This window comes from Leptonotus elevatus, chromosome 11, assembly GCF_054856555.1.
Source record: "Leptonotus elevatus isolate MCC_2025b chromosome 11, RoL_Lele_1.0, whole genome shotgun sequence".
Taxonomy (NCBI): Eukaryota; Metazoa; Chordata; class Actinopteri; order Syngnathiformes; family Syngnathidae; genus Leptonotus; species Leptonotus elevatus.
The window spans coordinates 17,236,633-17,255,235 of record NC_141249.1 but is presented as its reverse complement, the minus strand read 5'-3'; the positions used below and the strand labels follow the sequence as shown (position 1 = coordinate 17,255,235).

The 18,603-nt window shown below is 40.5% G+C and overlaps 3 protein-coding genes across 4 annotated transcripts; 1 reads left to right on the top strand and 2 right to left on the bottom strand.

Moving 5' to 3' along the window:
• Positions 1 to 766: 766 nt before the first annotated feature.
• LOC147166123 (flavin-containing monooxygenase 5-like) lies at positions 767 to 10,071 on the bottom strand. Of its 2 annotated transcripts, none has more exons than XM_086088690.1 (11): positions 10,019 to 10,071; positions 5,830 to 5,968; positions 5,305 to 5,493; positions 4,985 to 5,150; positions 4,339 to 4,481; positions 4,070 to 4,269; positions 3,502 to 3,637; positions 3,206 to 3,425; positions 3,046 to 3,118; positions 2,618 to 2,870; positions 767 to 1,594 (listed from the first exon to the last, which is right to left on the bottom strand). In XM_086088690.1, exons 2-11 carry the CDS (start codon positions 5,959 to 5,961, stop codon positions 1,445 to 1,447), a joined length of 1,662 nt encoding a protein of 553 aa, XP_085944816.1. In that variant the 5' UTR covers positions 5,962 to 5,968; positions 10,019 to 10,071; the 3' UTR covers positions 767 to 1,444. The 2 variants fall into 2 exon arrangements, with proteins under 2 accessions (XP_085944816.1, XP_085944815.1); XM_086088689.1 differs by lacking the exon at positions 10,019 to 10,071 and adding an exon at positions 6,810 to 7,569.
• On the bottom strand, positions 9,779 to 12,312 carry plpp6 (phospholipid phosphatase 6). The gene is made up of 2 exons (XM_086088691.1): positions 11,665 to 12,312; positions 9,779 to 11,546 (listed from the first exon to the last, which is right to left on the bottom strand). Exons 1-2 carry the CDS (start codon positions 12,158 to 12,160, stop codon positions 11,179 to 11,181), a joined length of 864 nt encoding a protein of 287 aa, XP_085944817.1. The 5' UTR covers positions 12,161 to 12,312; the 3' UTR covers positions 9,779 to 11,178.
• A 210-nt stretch (positions 12,313 to 12,522) lies between these two features.
• prdx6 (peroxiredoxin 6) lies at positions 12,523 to 16,668 on the top strand. Its single transcript, XM_086088692.1, has 5 exons — positions 12,523 to 12,695; positions 14,159 to 14,315; positions 15,842 to 15,985; positions 16,196 to 16,342; positions 16,426 to 16,668. Exons 1-5 carry the CDS (start codon positions 12,604 to 12,606, stop codon positions 16,549 to 16,551), a joined length of 666 nt encoding a protein of 221 aa, XP_085944818.1. The 5' UTR covers positions 12,523 to 12,603; the 3' UTR covers positions 16,552 to 16,668.
• Positions 16,669 to 18,603: the final 1,935 nt, after the last annotated feature.

The window sequence follows — 18,603 nt, the reverse complement described above, 5'->3', positions numbered from 1 at the left end:
ATTGTCAGTCTGGTGTGCGCTTCAAAGTCGGAAAAAGGAAGAAAACAGGGAATCAGAGTGAAAGTTGAGTAAAAACGTTTATAGTTTTCAGTCGCGACAGCAACACAAAATGACAAAATGTGGCATGATAACCTCAGAACTACCATAGGAAAGGGTCTGGCTGTCTTTTTTTTTCTTATCTTGTATAATACTGTCAGATAAAAAAGTGATTAGTACAAAGGAGTACTTGTCTCAGGAAGAAAAAAATATAGAACACTATTTTTGAAATTTCCAACTGTCTAGCTAATTGTGATCGTAAAAATGATCTTGCTAGGGAAAAAAAACCCTACCTCTCCAGAGTTATGTGAAAATGGATTATTAAGTGTTTTTGTTGGTTAGCTAACAAACTATATATATTTAAAGACCCAATTTTTGAACCAAAGTTGGGTCAAATTAACCCAAGTAGAGGCTTTGACCCAACTTTATGGGTTGTTATATACAAAATTCTATTTTTTTTCTTGTGCAAAATAACCCATAAAGTCGGTTCAAACTGACCCAAATAGAGGATCTGACTCTACTTTCTGGGTTGTTTTATAGAAAATGATCCAATTTTTTTACTCAAAGTTGGGTCAAATTGACCCAAGTAGAGGGTCTGACCCAACTTTCTGGGTGGGTTGATTTCTACCAACACCAAAAAAAAAATTTATTTTGTATAAAACAACCCAGAAAGTTGGGTCAAATCATCTACTTGGGTTAATTTGACCCAACTTTGGGTAAAATATTTGATTTTTTGTGTTGTTTTATATTTAAAAAATGCACTCAAATTTGGGTCAAATTGACATCTGTCCATTTTTTTTTTACACATAATTGGGTTATTTTTTACCCGACTGTTTTAGAGTATAGTTCCTTGGCACCAAGTGAAAAACAGAGCGAAAACACCAACCTACCTCTCCAGAGCTATGTGAAAATTGATTATTAAGTGTTTTTGTTTGTTAGCCTATCAGCTAACAAACTAATTAGCTTGCTAACTACTTGCTATCTGTGATTGAACACCCCTCCCCCATTTTTTTTATGGCTATTATGTAGCAATTTCTTTCTTCTGAAATCCTGCCAGCTAACAGACTCATTAGCTAGCCAGCGACTTCTCAATTCATACACAAATGCATTAGTGATCAGATGCTAACGTAAACAGCTAGTAGCCAACAGCAAAATGGCTAAAGACAAGCATGTCTTAGACCTGAGTTGACTTTTACAGGATTTAACATGTTTTTTTTTTCCACTTGAATGTTAATGCAATCCAGAAAGACAAGGTTTTATGCTGTTTATGTTTTGTTGCACCATTTGTATTCAATACATTGCTTAAACTGTTGAATCCCCACAACATAGATGCTATTTAGAGTTAGCATTAAGCCAGCGGACTGAAAGGCTGAGATATGCATGAAGAGTGGCACGGGGTCTGCGTGGTTCACATTTTTAGGGGGAAAAGTTTGGACGCCAGGTTGGGGAAGAGGGTGGGCTCTCGAACGTGCACATAATAGGCTGTCGCCCCTGCGGCCATCAGCGTCAGGCTCAGCTTGAACAGGCCGCCTGAGCTCCCCGCGTCTGCTTCCTGAACCTGTCGGCGACAAACGACAAGAGGATGCGGAGAAGTCAGCATCAAAATCACTAGACAACAGCCAAATATGTTCTGCGTGGATGTTTTGCTATTTTTGGTCACGGGAAGACAAATAAGAGTGAAGAAGAAGGAAGAACACGACAAAAAAGAACAAGAATAAGATGGAGAAAAAATGCGCAACCAGCAACCATGAGGTAAACTGACTCACATTTTAGGCAGGAAAGGTGTCCTAATACTTATGTCCAGTTAATTATATATTTATATTTAATGACCAGATCATTATATTCCATTATTTTTTTTAATTAAAAAAACAACTGCATTTTCATAATTCATAATAATTCACAAATTAATTTGATTAAATATTTTTTTCATTTGAATGATTTAACTGAAATTATAATATTTTTGTTCATTTTAAATAAGGCTATCGATTACAAATGTTAATTTATATTTATTTTATTTTAATGTGTTTTAAATTCACGTAAGTGTAATTTTATTTGAATTCAATATATCTTCCATTAAATTATTAAATTAATTAAATTATTTATAAGTTTAAAGTACATTTGAATTCATTTCAATTAATTTTTAATAAACAAGTACATTTGTACATTTTAATTTGAGAGTAATTAACTTTTAAATAAACTTTAATTATATTTTCCCCTGTAATATTTAACAAGTTTGTGTTTTAATTATATGTAATTTAAATGTATTTTCAAGTAATGTCTTTTTATTATTATTAAAGTTTTATGGTAAGTATGTTTTTAATTGAATGGGCACTTAAATTCTATTTCATATATATTTTTTATTATTACTTTCAATTTAATATAACTTAATTTTAGGTTTTATGCAGCCCTTAAAAAAATGTACATTGATTTTTTTTAATTTAACTGCACTTTATATTATAATTTGTAAGGATCAATGACTAAAAAGCATTGATTTGCAAACTATTTCATCAGTTGAATTTAATTATTTTAGGACTCTTAGTGAAGATGCCGTTCCCGGCGCTGAGCGGTGAGCGCGACCGACCTTCCTGGTCTTCATGGGCTGAAACATGCGCTCGAACTGGGTGAGGATGGCCCGCCGGGCACCGTCCCACTTGCCGGGCCCTGTCAGGCGGTACTGGTAGGCAGTGACGGGCCCCCACAGGACTTCCTTGAACAGTAAATAGTCGGTGAGGAGGAGCCACAGCAGGCCGGGCCTGGCCCCGATCTCGCCCGCCAGATCGTCCATATAGGACACAAAGTCCACCTGCAGGGGCGCCTGCCTGGACATGATGTAGCTGCGGCAAATCACAATCAGAATAGCATTATTATTATTATTATTATTATTGAATCTTATATTCCTGTCGGCATGCCAGCACATCGTTTCATTGCCATGGAGACGACCTCGCTGGCTCCAAATGAGTGATCATTACACAAAGGATGGATGGGTTAAAATGGGTTAGCTGTGTTTACCTCTGCGCCATGATTTGGGTGTCCTTCTCCACAGCCTTCACCATGGCCTGGCTTGACGGCAGCTTCTTATGTCCTAAACATTAAAAGAAAAAGACGACAAAAATGTCATCACACTCGGCATATATATATATAGATGGAAATGGAGTCAAACTGGCCCGACCTTTAAAGACCTGCACGGCCCAGCGCGCCTGCATCTCGGCCTGCGGCATGATGGCGCCGAGGGCGTGGATGAAACCCACCACGGCCAGCGTGGGGTGCTCCAAGTTGGGAGGGAACACGTGCTTGTACAGACCCACGCGGTGGCCCGACTTGTACAGAGCGTTGGCGGGCAAGTACGGGAAGTCGTAGTTGTAACCTGTGGCGAACACGATGGTATCCACCTGGAACAAGTCAGGTGTGGACTTTGAGAATAAAAGTTGCCCGCGCCAGGTCTCGAAAGTCCCGAAAAGGTTTGACCTTGTCTGCGACGCTGCCGTCCTCAAAGAGCACAGAGGAGCCGCGGATCTCCTTCACGTTGGGCTTGATGATCACTGAGCCCGACAGGATCTTGAAAGGTAGGTCGTCGTTGATCACTGGGATCTGACTGAAAAGCCTTGAAAGAGCACACGGCACTCATCATTATTTGTTGCTAAGCTATTTCAACTTCAAACGGACAAACGTTCTTGTTATTTAGATTTTGTGCTGTGGTCTGACGAGACAACATTTCAAATTGTTTTTGCACTCTAAAAACAGTTGGGTCAAAATTAACCCAATTATGGATAAAAAATTGACCAATCCACTTTATGGGTCAATTTGACCAACTTTCTGGGTTTTATGCAAAATTACTTCTTTTTTTTTTTTTTTGACCCAACTAAAGGATCTGACCAATATTTATGAGTTGTTTTACACTAAAAGACCAATTTCTTGACTCAAAGGTGGGTCAAATTGACCCAAGTAGAGGATCGGTCCATTTTCGACCCAAAAATAACCCAATTGTTTTTGGAGTGTGGACACCATGGGTATAATCTTCAATTGGATTTGGTACCTGTGTTTGGGCTTGAGGGCGTACATGGTGTGGTCGTACATGGCGTTGAGCTTCTTCTCGCCAAACCAGTTGAAGAAGCTCATCGGGAAAAGTTGGAACAGGATGTGCACGAAGCGCGTATTGTACTTCATATCCACCGGCAGGCCATCGTCCGACACCTGCCGGATCACCCAAGCCCCTCGCCGAGTGCTCATGTAGACCTGATTGAATAGAGAGAACGGGTCAGCGTGATGGTGGGCGGAGAGAATGGAGAAGAGGGGATCTCCAACCTGCTGGGCAAATTTGCTACTCTCCACGGCGATGTCGCTGCCCGAGTTGCCGATGCCCACGACCACCAGGCGCTTGCCGTGCATGTCCTCGGGACCTTTGTAGTCCCAGCTGTGGAAGTGGTGGCCCGGGAAAGTGTCCAGTCCTGCGTGCGACAGTTGTTTCAACAGGAAAACGTCTTAAGTTTATGAGAATAAAGTTTCCAAGAAAAAACACAATTTTCTAATAATAAATTTGTATGTTTTTTTAGAATGTTTAAAAAAAAATTGTTGCTGTAATTTATATTTTCTTTTCTTATAATAAGAATAAATAGCCTTGAATTTTCTTGTAATATTCTCATAATTGTAACTTTTTATTTTAAGAATAATTGAGGAATTGGGACTAGGACAATTCGCAAATAACAAAAATCTGAGTATCATTGATGTTCAAGTCTCACTTCATTCTTATTATGTAACCTTTTTTCTCTTTTTTTCTTGAAAAAAAAACATTCTCAGAAAATTACATATCTTTCGTTAAAATGTTCCAACTTTACTGTCGTAAAATGCAGACCTTTTCTCATAATATCATGCATTCTTATGATAAAAATGCTATTGAATGTCCCCACGTATTTGATGATGTCACGAGCAGTTTAAAGGTCACGGCAGTTACCCGGGAAGTCCTGCAGAGGCAAATTGGCGTAAGTGTAGTGCCCCGAGCAGCAGATGACGGCGTCGAACACGTGCGTCTCTTCCTTCCCGTCTCGCTTCTCCGTCACCACCTCCCACTTGCCCGTGCGGGCGTAATCCGGTTTAGGTTTGACGCTCTTCACCGAAGTCTGGAGGAATGACGTGCGCGTGAGGAAATCGTCACCCCCCCCCCCCCCCCCAAACGATCGAGCAAACATTTTATTATTAGTATTATTATTATTATTATTTTTTTATTATTATTATTATTTTTTTATTATTATTATTTTTATTATTATTATTTACCTCGAAACGGATGTGCTGCAGCAGTTTGAAGTGCTCGGCGTACATGCGGAAGTAGTTGAGGATTTTGGAGTGGTGCATGTAGTTGGGGAAGTCGGCCGGGATGGGGAAGTCACTGTAGCACATCATCTCCTTGGAGATGTTGATGGTGAGGGAGCGGTAGATGCTGGCACGGTTCGGCTCGGACACCTCCTGCAGTGGAGTGGGGGTCAACGAATGTATTTATTTCATCATGAAATCGAATGTAAAGTATTGAAAATTCATGATTTGATGCTTTAATACAATACACTTCATGTCACGTATTACACAATGTCAATGTACTGAGAATTGTGCATTTAGCCGTTTTTAGGGGTAATACACAAGAAATACTGTATTGTAACCTACATAAACATTTTTTTTTCAACAATAAAGTTGATATTTTCAAGAAAAAAAATTCACAAAGACAAAAACCAACTCATAAATTAACACAATTATAATTGATTCCTATATGTAGGCCTATTCTGTATTTTCTTTTTTGATCGTCCTTGCCTTGAACTTCCATAGTCCGCCAAGGTCGTCGCTGCTCTCGAAGCAAGTCGGATGCAAGTCTTCCTCGAGGCAAGCTTTGACTGCGCTCAGACCAGACGGGCCTGCGCCGATCACGGCCACTTTTCGCACCATTGTGGAGCTATAAAAAAAAAGAAAGAAGAAGAAAGATTTACAAGCTATAAAACAGTTGCAGAGTTACCAAACTATTGTTAATCCATCATATTTAAACTTGTATAATACAAAATTAGTCTCTGAAGAGAAAAAACATGTTTGATTTTTTTCTCAAGGATAAAAGTTGTTTTATCACAACAACGGACCAATACAGTTTGCTTAAGATAAAACCACACAATTATGGTTTCATGTTTTTATTGGGCAGTACGGGCACACCATGTAAACATTCATATACAGGGTGGGAAAAAAGTGAACACATATGCTAATGATTTCTTCGTGAGTTAATCAGAGTCAGAAGTCAACTTATCCAGAGCCCGAACAATGTGATGAGATTGGAGGTGTTGGTTGAAGCTTTTTAAAATGTATTTATTTTATTGACACCTATGACATACATTGTATACATATTTGAAAACAAAAATAGAAGCATAAAACATACCAAATCTGAGGTGAAAATCTGCGATATACATCTGTTAGAGAACATTTTTAGCCTTGAAATGTAAATCTCTCACAGTGCAAACTTAGAGAAAACACTTTTCTGACATATTTGCGAATGTATTTCACCCCACGGGAAAATATGTGTTTAACATAAAATACTGCTACACAGCAGGTGATCACAGTATATTTTGCAAATCATGTTGCAGGATCCATAGAGTCCGTGAGAATAGTTTCCATTCAAAAAGAGCATAAAAACAACAAAATGCTATAAGAAAAGGCTCTGAGTATGCAAACTACAAGAACATTTTTCTCTTGCATCGGACCATAAAATAAAATATACATGCCTGCATGCAAATGTGAGGACGGGGTCCTACCTGTACAGAGTGGAGGTCCGAACAACAGCTGAAGTTAAAGCTTTAAAATCTTTGTATTCATCGTGTATTTATATGTAAGACACTTGGATCCCCACCCCCTCACTCACACACGCACACACATGCACACGCACGCACACACTTGATCCAATCACAGTATCAGATCCTTATGCCATTTCATTTGAAAGGGACAAATTGTATTGACAAGATAAAAACAAAACAATATTTAAAAAAAAAACTATAAAATAAGTTAATGGTCACACTTCTGATGAATCGATTTCTTTAGCACACTTGACTTTCTGTTTTCATAATTGTTCAGATTTACTGATTGCGATCTAGTAAGTTATTTTAATTTCGACATTGGCTACCTATTCAAATGTGGAATCTATTTTAGATTGATACATGAACACATATGAAATGTGCATCTTCATGAAAACACTGTCAACTATAAAGTGGGCCGGTCTGAGCCATGAAACTCCAGGGCTGAAAATGAGTCCCTGTCCTGCCCTGAACTCACCAAAGGCAGCTCCTCCCCAGCTCAAAAACACACATTAACATTTAAAGGGTTAGTTTTCACATTGCAGATTAACACACTCAGTACAATAAGCACACACTTCAAGTTCTGTGAAAATAATTCAGTTAGTACAGTGCCCTCTAAAAAAAAAATAATAATCTAATAATAATAATGTTTTAAGAGAAATACATGATGAACATGAATGCTTTTAATTTAAAAATGAATACAAACATGCTTTTTTTTTTTGTATCACACAATTATACCCCTTACAAATAATACTGCTTTCTGCTGCTTGTACAGCGCAGACTGTTGCTTTGCGTTCTCACTTTGTTTGCTTTTTATTTATATATATATATATATATATATATATATATATATATATATATATATATATATATATATATATATATATATATATATTAATAATAAGCTTTTTTTCCCCATCTCCTTTTTTTTTTCCATATAAACTAATGACTCTTGGACACTACTGTATCTGTGGGACTGGCTCCTCCTCACAACAACGTGACCAAAGCCTGCTATTGCTAATTAGCACACGATAGCAATTAGCAAATAGACTGGAAGCAGGATGCCTTCCTTTCCCAGTGAAGACGATCGCAAATTCTTTCAGACGTTGCTCGTGCTGAAGACAAAAATGCATTGCAAGTAAATGGCCAAACAAGGAATGAAACAACGCTAGCAAGCTAACAGAGAGCTAGCTAGCTCTGCGAGGATAAATGCAGCTTCTTGATGTGGCGCAAATTCCTCCCTTTGAATTTGCCAAGTGCAAAGAGCCAAACATGTGCGACTGCGGTCGAATTGGCCCAAGTTGAATGTCTCAACACTGAAGAAAAACAGCTGTCTAAAAAAACAACAGAGACACAAATCGACTTTAAACACGCACACAAAAAAAGACGGCTGTGTTTTTTTGTGAAAGCAATAGATAAAATTGATTATTAATCAAATGATCTGATATAAAGACCAAACTGAGACAACAGATGAACAGAACGTACTCACTACAGTTCAAACTAAGAATTAATGGAATGAAAGGCTTTCAACCTTGGGTAAAATTCACTCCATCTTTTGCATGCTAATGTAGTCGGGGAATTTGTCTATCCATTGACTATCTGAAAGATGCCTGAAACAACGTAAGTGCGTGCATGTTGACTTTTGGGATACCCTGTACAATAATTAACATTTGTTTGATTTGTTACATCATTCGAGACTTTTGCGCAGCTTTTTTTGGGGGGGAGGGTCAACACAATTGTTTAATTGTGACTACGAGTTCACATCGACTCACAGGAGAGAAGCGATATCAGTACACCATGGACAAATGAAAAACATCACCCAATTATTATTTGTGTGGGGGCTTCGGATTTGACAAAAGCTGGCAGACTACGGCACTGAAAATATTAAGCAGCAAGATTACACAACAAAAATGAAGTTTGCTTCTACGTTTGCCACTACTGAATATTTATAAATCAATTATTCTATTGATCATCATTCCATCGATTAATCAAATAATCTGATATAAATTGATTCTTCATGAAAGTTTAGTGCAAAATCAATATTATCCCATTACAGAAATCAGAGAATACTTACCGTTGAAAGTTTGAGAATAAAAACCATGTTGCAGGGGAAAAGCATCATTTTTACGAGGCAATTTTGACACCATATTATGCTGAGGTGTACTTCTAACAATTTTACAGTATAGACAAATTATACTATTTATAGTCCCGGGCCCCGGCAGAGAGTTCTTCCTTGGGGGCGTGACATTAACCTCACAAGCCAGATCGATAATTGGGATTCACTCGAGGGAGTTCTTCACATTGTCAATCTGGAATTTCACTTGGCAGAACTTGCTGTACGATACTTTGAGCTTCTTGGTTTCATCCCGCCCTAAACAATGCATGATTGATCAGACCTAAAAAAAAAAAAAAAAGTCGGTTTCAAACGTATCGGCAGGAGCGGTACAAGATGTACTCTCCGGACTCGGAGTTAGGAAACTCACAAATACCGCGAGAATTTAGCTTGCTGGCAAGGTGAGCGTGACAGAAAATAACTGAGAAGCACTGCCTTACACAGAGACCGCCTACAGGCCACTGGTGGAACAGCAGTCTGTCAACGCTCATCCTCGGGATGATTACAGAAAGATAAACAAGGCTAAAAAATAAAATACGATAAAAAATAAAACAAGTGTAAAAAAATAATCCTACCCTTGTGCTCACTTAAATGCACTTCCACAAAAAGGAAAAAGAAAAAGGAAAACAAAACAAAAATTAATCGAAGGACACCCAACAGTAAATCCCGGACACAGCTTCAGCCAAGAGTAAACAATTTTTTTTTTAAATGCAATCGCACACCACATATGCCACCAACCACTTTGGGAAGCTCTTAAAACCTATCCCGGGACACAGACAGTTTATGATTATGCCTCAAGCTTTGCTTCCCAGACATAACCTCGTCTGAACTCAATTTTATTTATTGCTTCCACAAAAAAAACACAGAAAGCGCTAAGCATAAAATAATAATACATCATAAATAACCGAATAAATATATATGCATTGTTTTCTCCCCTCGTGTTGCATGTTAGAAGCTGTTAGCAGACGATGAGAGAGGAGCAAGGTTCAACCGTTAGCATGCAACACACGTACAAAAAAATTGGTTTTATTCAACTACCCCGTTTAGTAATTTCACTCACTTCACTACTTTTAAGGCTTTCTTTCGTCCCAGCCTTTCTCCAGCTGTTGATTTTTTAACACAAAACGGCAGACAAAGATGGACGTGCAGTCAGGGTTAAGCAAGGGAGGCAGTGCCTCACTACTGCCTGCTGGTGTTCTTTCCTTTCCCCTTCAACTGAAGAGTTAAAAAACAACAACACAAAAACTCATGCTGAGCAAGGCCAAAAGAAAAAAAAAAATACTTCATATTACTCTTTCCTGATTGAATAGTACTTATAAAGCGTTGAAGATTAAGTCATAAGAGTAAAATGTGGTATGACCTTTATACAAAATGGCAGATGTAGCAAAAATCTAAGGTAAATGCAAAAATAAAAATAAAACACTCCATCACGTATCTACTTGTCACACTTTTAAGAATTATACATATCCACATGGAAGCAAGTACCCTAATGATTTTGAACAACACCCATTATAAAATGGTATACGCAGCCTCCGCAAAGAAGAAAAAAACTTCATGTGCTGCACGGCAAAACAAGAACCCTGTTGATAATTTTGGAATTGCAACAGAACAAAGATGGCACTTAAAAAAGCCCAAACCGCCTTTAAGAGGCACTATGTAAAACTGGAGCCGACTCAAAGTATTGGAATGCACCAACAGCTCCCTCTTGTGGCACAATACATATTTCACATGATTCACAGTAGTGCAGTTAAAATAAAAACAGCAGAGAATGCATTTTCTGTAGAAATTGTGTGTGGATGCTGAAGAGCTGAGGCTGAACTCAAATGTGCAATTAAAAGTTGGAATGTCAAACTGAAAAAAGCTCAATTTTATTAATTTTTTGAAGTATTGACTCATTTGGGAATTTGATTGTGGAACAGTAAAATGCAGGAATTTAAGAATGTGAAAAAAATTAAATATATATATCTTAAGATGTCCTAAATGAGCTAAAAAAAAATAATCTAAAATGGAATGATTGTAATACAAGATATGCTGGAATTTGTGAATATTCGTAAATTCGGGAAAAGCAAAAAATTCTTCCCAGGATACCTGCCCTGAATTTTGTGAATATGTTGAAGTAGGAATGGTTTGAATTGTTTGAAAATTTTGAAAGAAGTAGTGTGTCAAAAAAAACTGTATGACTGCTCCTCAGCAATTCCACAATAATTAAGTCTCTGATTGTTATGCTACATGTCGCAGCAGCGCTTGCAGGCTCTGAGGCGAGATCCAGAGCGCCTCCAGCAGGTTGTACTGGCAGTAGCCCATCCAGAAACCAAAAGCCACGTCAGTGACGTTGTGGCGGCCCAGCATGACCCGGCTCAGCCCCACCGTGGCCGCCCACAGTAGCACCAGGACCCGCAACGGAGCAGCCAGCACCAGGTGCGCCAGCAGGAAACGGCCGCACATGGCGGCGCGGGTGGCGTGACCCGACGGGAATGAGTAGCGGTCCACCGAGAAGGTGGCGAACATGTCCATGCGGTTGTGGGCCGGGCGGCGGCGCCGTACTGTCGCCTTCACCACGCCCACTAGGACCAGATCCAGCAGAAGACCTGGAAAATGACAAGTGGTGCGCCGGTACGCATGAGGACTAGTACTTTTTGCTCTGAAAAGAGACTTTTTGTTGTGGAAAAAAAACAACAACAAACAAACCCAGAGTTATGTACTTACCCATGAGAAGGTTGAGCATGACCTCCTGGCCGGCAGCACTATCACTCTTGTAGATGCAGTAGGCGGTTCCAGCCAGCCAGGGGATGCCGTGGCCCGTCACCTCGATGAGCTTCATGAGGGGCCGCGCACTCCCCCACGACGAGTCCTCCCGGGCGCACACCCCCAGACTCTTGGACAACCACAGGTCGATGGCGAGCAGCGAGCTGAGGGCCACGCGGAAGAGCGACGGGTTGAGCCGGATGCCGTCCTCCTCCAGTGGCCCGGAGCCGGTGGACGAGCTGGATCCGCGGCGACGAGTGGGGCTTTCCGAGGCGCGGAGCCTCGCCGGGGCCGTGTCGGAGCTCTGCCGCTGGAGATGAGGCGGCGTCAAAGACCGGCTCAGCGGCTTGGTGAGCGACATAAACTCGTACCGGCCGTTGTTGGTGCCGCCGAGCACCGGGCTGCCCCCACTCCCGCTGCCGGCACGAACCGGGGGTTTTGCCTTCGGTGAAGACATTTTGTCGGCTAGCCTCGTTGCGGTGAGCTGTTTCCGCAGTGTTGTGCAGGCTGTCGCCGCTTTATCTCGTCGACTGCAAAGGTTGAGTATTCCAATCACGTAGTGAAACCAGTGCACGCCATATTTGTTGTTCTATCGCAAAGCCTGCTGGGAAATTGAGTTTTTCTCTTCAACCAACCAAGGGCGCGGTGATAATTTTTATAAATATATATATAAATATAATTTATAAACAAAATCGGAGCTGTCATGAATATACCTTTCAATAAAGATATTGTACTTTAAAAAAATCAAATAAAAACATCCCTCCCCTGTGCTCACCTGTCATTGGTCGATTTCAGAATAACGAAGCACGCCTACTTCCGGGTTCGTTTGCGTAAGGGGTTGATCGCAGACCTCGGGAGTAAACTCATTTTTCCCACGTGTGGAACTTCAAAGAGCCGATCATGCCTGGAATCCTCCTGGGTGACAAGTTTCCCAATTTCGAGGCCGACACCACCATCGGCCCGATCAAGTTCCACGAATTCCTGGGAAACTCGTAAGTGAGCCAGCTATTACGGGGCCACAAAGTCTGAAACGCAAGCGGTGACTGTGTCAGTTATTTAATCAACATGCTGATCTATACTGTATTCGGCAAATATAGACAGCAGAAATGTTCTTAATGCATAATAGTAGGCATAGGCAATAGTTGCGTCATAGACAAAGAGGTGGAAAAAAACATTTATTTTGCTAATTACGAGTCATTTTATAATTGCTTACTTTGTCACTGTTGAGTACTTTCCCACAATCCATAGTAATACTTCATTGTCAGCAAAGTACTTTTGCTTGAGTACAACATTAGTATAGTATAGTATTAATAGTAGTTGTTCATTGATGTATCCGTTTTGTTAACTTTTACGGTACCTAATAATGTGGTTTCGATAATGCCTGGTGCGACACAACTTCAAGTGTAGGCTTTTCGTGTGTTTGGGTTGTGGTACAAGCACAATACTTTTTTTAGTTCTATTTTTTTGCTTTCATTTTGGAGGAAAAAAACAACAGTTGAACTTGCTCACTGAGTGAAACTTGGGACCAGCATGGCATGACATGACACAAGGGCTTGTATTGTGTATCTCATCTGGTAACTGCGACGCCGGGGCTTGTTGGCACACAAGAGGTTCCCGGGCCTCTTTGTCCCTGCCCGAACTCATTTACACGCATGCAAACGGGGCCTACTTGGACAGCTTGCTTGCTTTGAGACCTTCAAATGGAGAGCGTGTCTCTCATGTTCAGTTATGCGTGGAGTCAAATAAGCACGTGACTACCCAAGGAGTTAGGCTTTTATAAGGCCCATTGTTTCAATTGTTGTTTTCCTATGAACGGAGGAGGAGTTAGTCATGAGGTCAGTGGTGCTGTTATATCTATGATAAAGTTGTCCCAACGAACAATTGTTTCATTCTACCACCTAAAGAAATAGGCCGAAGAAATACATCTCCACTGAGAGTTTAACATATTTTTATATTAGGGAGGAGCTAAATTTAGCCTGGTTTATTAGAAGTGAAAATTATGAATGGTTGAAAAAAATCATCTGTAGTTAAAAAAAAAAAGTATATAAAATGTTTATACGATAGTTTTAAAATGTTATAAAAAAACATAATTTAAAAATCAACTTTTAACATAGCCTTAAAAATTAACAGCTTCCTGATTTGATTTTAGCTCGCAAGAAAACACATGATTGGAAGACTTTCCGGAACTTCCTCATACCACGCAGACTATACCTGACACAAAAGATCTTCTAACAGTCGAGATGTTTTGTTTCAACTTGCTTCCTCGACACCATTTTGATTTCCTACCATCTCCAGCTTTGGCGCCAGCTAGAGCATTACAGACACCCGGAAAAATTGTCCGAAAGCCGCGCATAATCGGCAGAACACAAAATGGGAATTTGTGAATCGTGGTGGATTTTTTAACTTGAACTTTTTAGGAAGTTAATTTCAAAGTTTTTCTCTTTCCACCGAGCAGATGGGGCATCCTGTTCTCCCACCCGAAGGACTTCACCCCCGTGTGCACCACCGAGCTGGCGTGCGCCGCCGGCCTCAGCGAAAAGTTCGCTAAGCGCGGCGTCAAGATGATCGCCCTGTCCGTCGACAGCGTGGAGGATCACCGCGGATGGAGCAAGGTGGAGGACACACACACACACACACACACCCACAAACACACACACACACACACACGCGCATAACCGGTGAACGTTGTTGAACTATATTCTTGAATTTCTATATAAACTGCTCATCAAAGTAGGTATTAGTTTGAGCGGAATCTGTTTAGTCTTGTTTTTTTTTGATGATGATCAGATTACATTTTATTACCTACTCGTGCAGAAATTGTAATAAATTCCAAAGGGTTTCACATACTTTTCCCCTCCCACTGTACATTGGCGTGTGCGTTTGCCCGACTGTGTTTGTGCGTACGTGCGTGTGCACATTTGTGTATTCTCTTTGTTGCATAACTGTAAAATACGAGCAATAACCTGCCTGCCAAGGTCACCAAACTGCGCCGTCCTCTTCAAACCTTTCGACTAGCTAACTTGGCAGATCATTAAAAAAAAAATTTTTTAGTTGATAAGTTATTCAGTTACTGGAAAATGTTTACAAAATCCAACTGCATGTTCGTTATTTACCCGATGTGAACTTTGGGGCTTATGCAACTTGTCTGGCGACACAGTTGTCGTTGAAGGTTTATCTTTTTCCACTGTTATCAGTTAATGTAAACCCGTTTATTATTATTTATTTATTTTTACTTTTTTCTTCTTCAAATAAGCAAGGTCAATTAGATGATGAAAACATTTTTTTTTTAATTGAATGTGGGTTGATATAATTTCAAACAATTGTATTTAATCATGAAATAATTTATGCATGCACTTTTGTATGCAATAGCGTGTTTGCATAATGTATTTTCACTGAAGCAACCCCCTTCACTCCCGACTGTTTTACTGGATTTTGCCTGATTTTGCAAAACTCACAGAATATTGTGTTCTATTGCTATAAAAACATGGAACCTACCAAAGAGTCTCTCCTTTCATCAGGAAAAAAAAACATGGCCCTGGTTGATCTCTTATACTCTGCTGCCACCTGCTGGCCGTTTTTGTGATACCGTCCATTGCTTCAACCATTCTCTGCAGTTCGGAGGCTGCATCAAAGCCTTCTTTCTGTATGCTCTAGGGTAAAAAAACATTTGAAAAAACAACAACATATAAATACATCTTGGGACACTGGTAATATTTAAAATAGAACGTATTTATACGTTTTTGGAAGCAATTCCTGGGAAAAATGTGGCTCATCATAATTTTTATTATTTTGTTTTTTATTAAAATAAGTGAGTTAAATTCTGTTATGTGATTATTTTTCACATTGTGGACAATTTATTAGACGTATTAACATTAATTTTGTTGAATTTTCATATATTATTGATTTTTCTGTTTTTAAATAAATAGTTTTTTTGGTTACTGTGTTCAGAACTTTCTGCTTACTCAAACAAAAAGAGAAACTATACCATACAAACTAAATAATAATAATAATAATAATAAAGTGTGCATTTATCAGTCGATTCTTCTAAAAAGTTTGAGGTTGACAAAAAGAAGAAGAAGAAAAAAAGGTGATCCAGTTGCTGTACTCTGCATGTTCTTTTGCTTGTTTGTGAGCGCAGGACGTGATGGCCTTCAACAGTCAGGGTTCGAGTCCTCTGCCCTTCCCCATCATTGCTGACGACAAGCGCAAGCTGGCCAACCAGCTGGGAATGCTGGACCCCGACGAGATCGACGGCGACGGCATCCCGCTCACCGCCCGCTGTGTAAGAACCCGTGTTGGCGAGCTGATAAATGGAAATTGTGCCGTTTATACACAACAGCCGGATGAGGGTTAGAAAAAAAAATGACTGGCATTTTTCTGCCTTGTGAAAATGAAGCAAAAACGTAAAAGAGAAGTAACTTTTCTTTATTGTTATCAAGCTGAAAAAACCCACACAAAAACATGCCTCTGTCTTTTGGTTCTGTTTGCCCAGGTGTTTGTGATCGGACCCGACAAGCGCTTGAAACTGTCCATCCTGTACCCGGCCACCACGGGGAGGAACTTTGACGAGCTGCTGCGCGTTATCGACTCACTGCAGCTGACGGCGCAGAAGAAGGTGGCCACACCCGTCGACTGGAAGGTACGCCCCCACCCACCGGACCCTTTCCTATATTCTACTTCGCGCTATCAAGGTGACGGGTCGGATTTTGTCTCGTCTTGCAGCCCGGAGAGAAAGTCATGGTGCTTCCCAACGTCTCCGACGCCGACGCGGCCACTCTTTTCCCCAACGGCGTGACCACTAAAGAGGTGCCTTCTGGGAGAAAATATCTGCGCTACACTCAGCTCTGAAGACCTTCAGCCCATCTTGGATCACAATCGAAGTAAAAAATAGTGCACATCAACAATAAACGAAAAGTAGTGCCCTCTGTGTCATCCCATAATAAACATTTTCACTTTAATTCAAAATGAGCTGTTTTCCCACACGTTCTTCTCTGCTATGCCAACTTTCCGCCACTGAGTGTCGCTGTCTTATGTGATATAGAAAATACTACTGTCCTGCAGTTACACCTTTCACCAACAGATGTCGCCAAATACACGCTGTTCTAAGTGGTCTGCTAAAAAAACAACGGTTCATTCGTCATGTTTTAACAGGAAATGCAGTCCTGAGTAAACATTTTAAATGTCCAGTAATTTCACGTGCTAAAATGAGATGTCAAACGGCATGCATTGAAGTTTAATGCCGCGTTTCAACAGCAATAATACTAACTATAATAGGGCTGATGAATAAATTCAAACCTAGTAGTACTAACTTTCTTAAAAAAGAAAAGAAAATACTTGTATTAATTGCTAATCGAGTCAAAAATGTTCATTTCTATGTGTCCCCACTAGTCTAAACACTACATTCTGATTAATATTGTGTTTGTGGACTATAAATTAAGCAGCAAAATCCATTTTAGGAGGGTGGCCATTTTGCCACTAGGTGTCGACTGAGGGCTCAGGTAGCGACCAATCACGGCTCAGTTTACATAGTCACAACAGTTTACAATAAAAAAAATTAAAAAAGGGAGAGAGAAAACACATAGAATGCTTTTTGTGTTTAGAAAAACAGAAAATACATTCATTATGTAATATTTACTACAGCATACCTACTTTTCCACCCCCGTATATATATATATTAAAAAAATATTGAATACAGTGAATAAACCACCTAATCATGATTTATCTATCTTTGCAATTGTTGTGTACTATTTTTTTTTTATTGAAACTATCCAAGTTTTTGTCTTGATGTTTTCCCGCTTCTAACACTTGCACCCCCCCCCCCCTCTACAACAGCCACAATGTGTAGACAGCAGCACTGATCAAATGCATTCGTGCCATAGCTCAGCACAATAACAATAGCCTTCCAATAGCGGGCGAGCATAAGAAGAGCTTACAGGGTGTCAGACGCTGGCTCAACTGCCCTCCTTTAGTTTTCACCCCCTTCCCGCCCCGCTCCACCCCGTCCCCTCTCTATGTTCATCTGTCATCCCGGAGCCTCCTCCAGTGTGGTAATCCAACACCAAGGCCGGTACCAGCTGCACACGCACACACATATGCTCGCACATGTACACGTATGTGTACTAGTGCTGATCAAAGACATAAACAGTGCTGTGAAAGGAGCGGCCTCACACCAACCCCCCCCCCCCCCCCCCCCGTATCTCAGGGAAGAGACCCCCCCCCCCCCCCTCCTGACCTGCCCGCCTCAGACGAGCCAGGCTCCACTTTTCCTGAGGATTGATAAGCAAAACAAGCGCTCACTCATATTCTGTCACATCGGAGCCCCCCCTGTGAGGATTTACGGGCGGGATTTGACGAGTCAGGCTCTGCTTAGTGTGAGGGTAAATAAAGTAGAAAGGTTCCAAGCACCAGGGGAGGAGAGGGTGGAATTGGTGGTCAGAATATCCATGCCAATTGCTATAGATGGAAACCAGTGTAATGAGATAAGATTGTAGACTTTTCCTTAAAAATATACAACTCTTTGTTGAAAATATACGACTTAAATCTCCTGAAGTTGTCAATCTGGATTCCGGAAGTTCAACAGGATCTTGGCCTAATAGTCTTCAACCATCTTTGGGGTTGGTTCTGGGACCGCTAGACCATATGGTACAGATTATTCCGGTCGAAAATTCCCGTTACCTGGTTTTGCCACTCCACGGGCCTTCTTCGTCTGATGTGGTAGACCCCTGGCCTCTCTTGATCTCGCGTTCAGGGCCTGTTCTTCTTCTGCTATGATTAGTACCTCCGTGTGGTGTCTTTAAGTCGAGCCACTTTTTTAGTTTGTTGGGTGTGCATGCCATGCATCGGCTTGTCTTTCCCTGACTGTCCATCTGGCTCCTTCTCCTTACTGGGCTTCTGTTCTGG

Bases quoted from the DNA above. Each gene is read 5' to 3' on its own strand.
- prdx6 (XM_086088692.1), top strand. From the start codon at position 12,604: ATGCCTGGAATCCTCCTGGGTGACAAGTTTCCCAATTTCGAGGCCGAC. The intron at 12,696-14,158 runs GTAAGTGAGCCA...TCCACCGAGCAG, and splicing joins CACGAATTCCTGGGAAACTC to ATGGGGCATCCTGTTCTCCC. The intron at 16,343-16,425 runs GTACGCCCCCAC...CTCGTCTTGCAG, and splicing joins CCACACCCGTCGACTGGAAG to CCCGGAGAGAAAGTCATGGT.
- LOC147166123 (XM_086088690.1), bottom strand. From the start codon at position 5,961: ATGGTGCGAAAAGTGGCCGTGATCGGCGCAGGCCCGTCTGGTCTGAGC. The intron at 5,494-5,829 runs GCAAGGACGATC...ACTCCACTGCAG, and splicing joins GCGGACTATGGAAGTTCAAG to GAGGTGTCCGAGCCGAACCG. The intron at 1,595-2,617 runs GTCGGTCGCGCT...TGTCGCCGACAG, and splicing joins AGCCCATGAAGACCAGGAAG to GTTCAGGAAGCAGACGCGGG.
- plpp6 (XM_086088691.1), bottom strand. From the start codon at position 12,160: ATGTCTTCACCGAAGGCAAAACCCCCGGTTCGTGCCGGCAGCGGGAGT. The intron at 11,547-11,664 runs GTAAGTACATAA...GTCATTTTCCAG, and splicing joins CATGCTCAACCTTCTCATGG to GTCTTCTGCTGGATCTGGTC.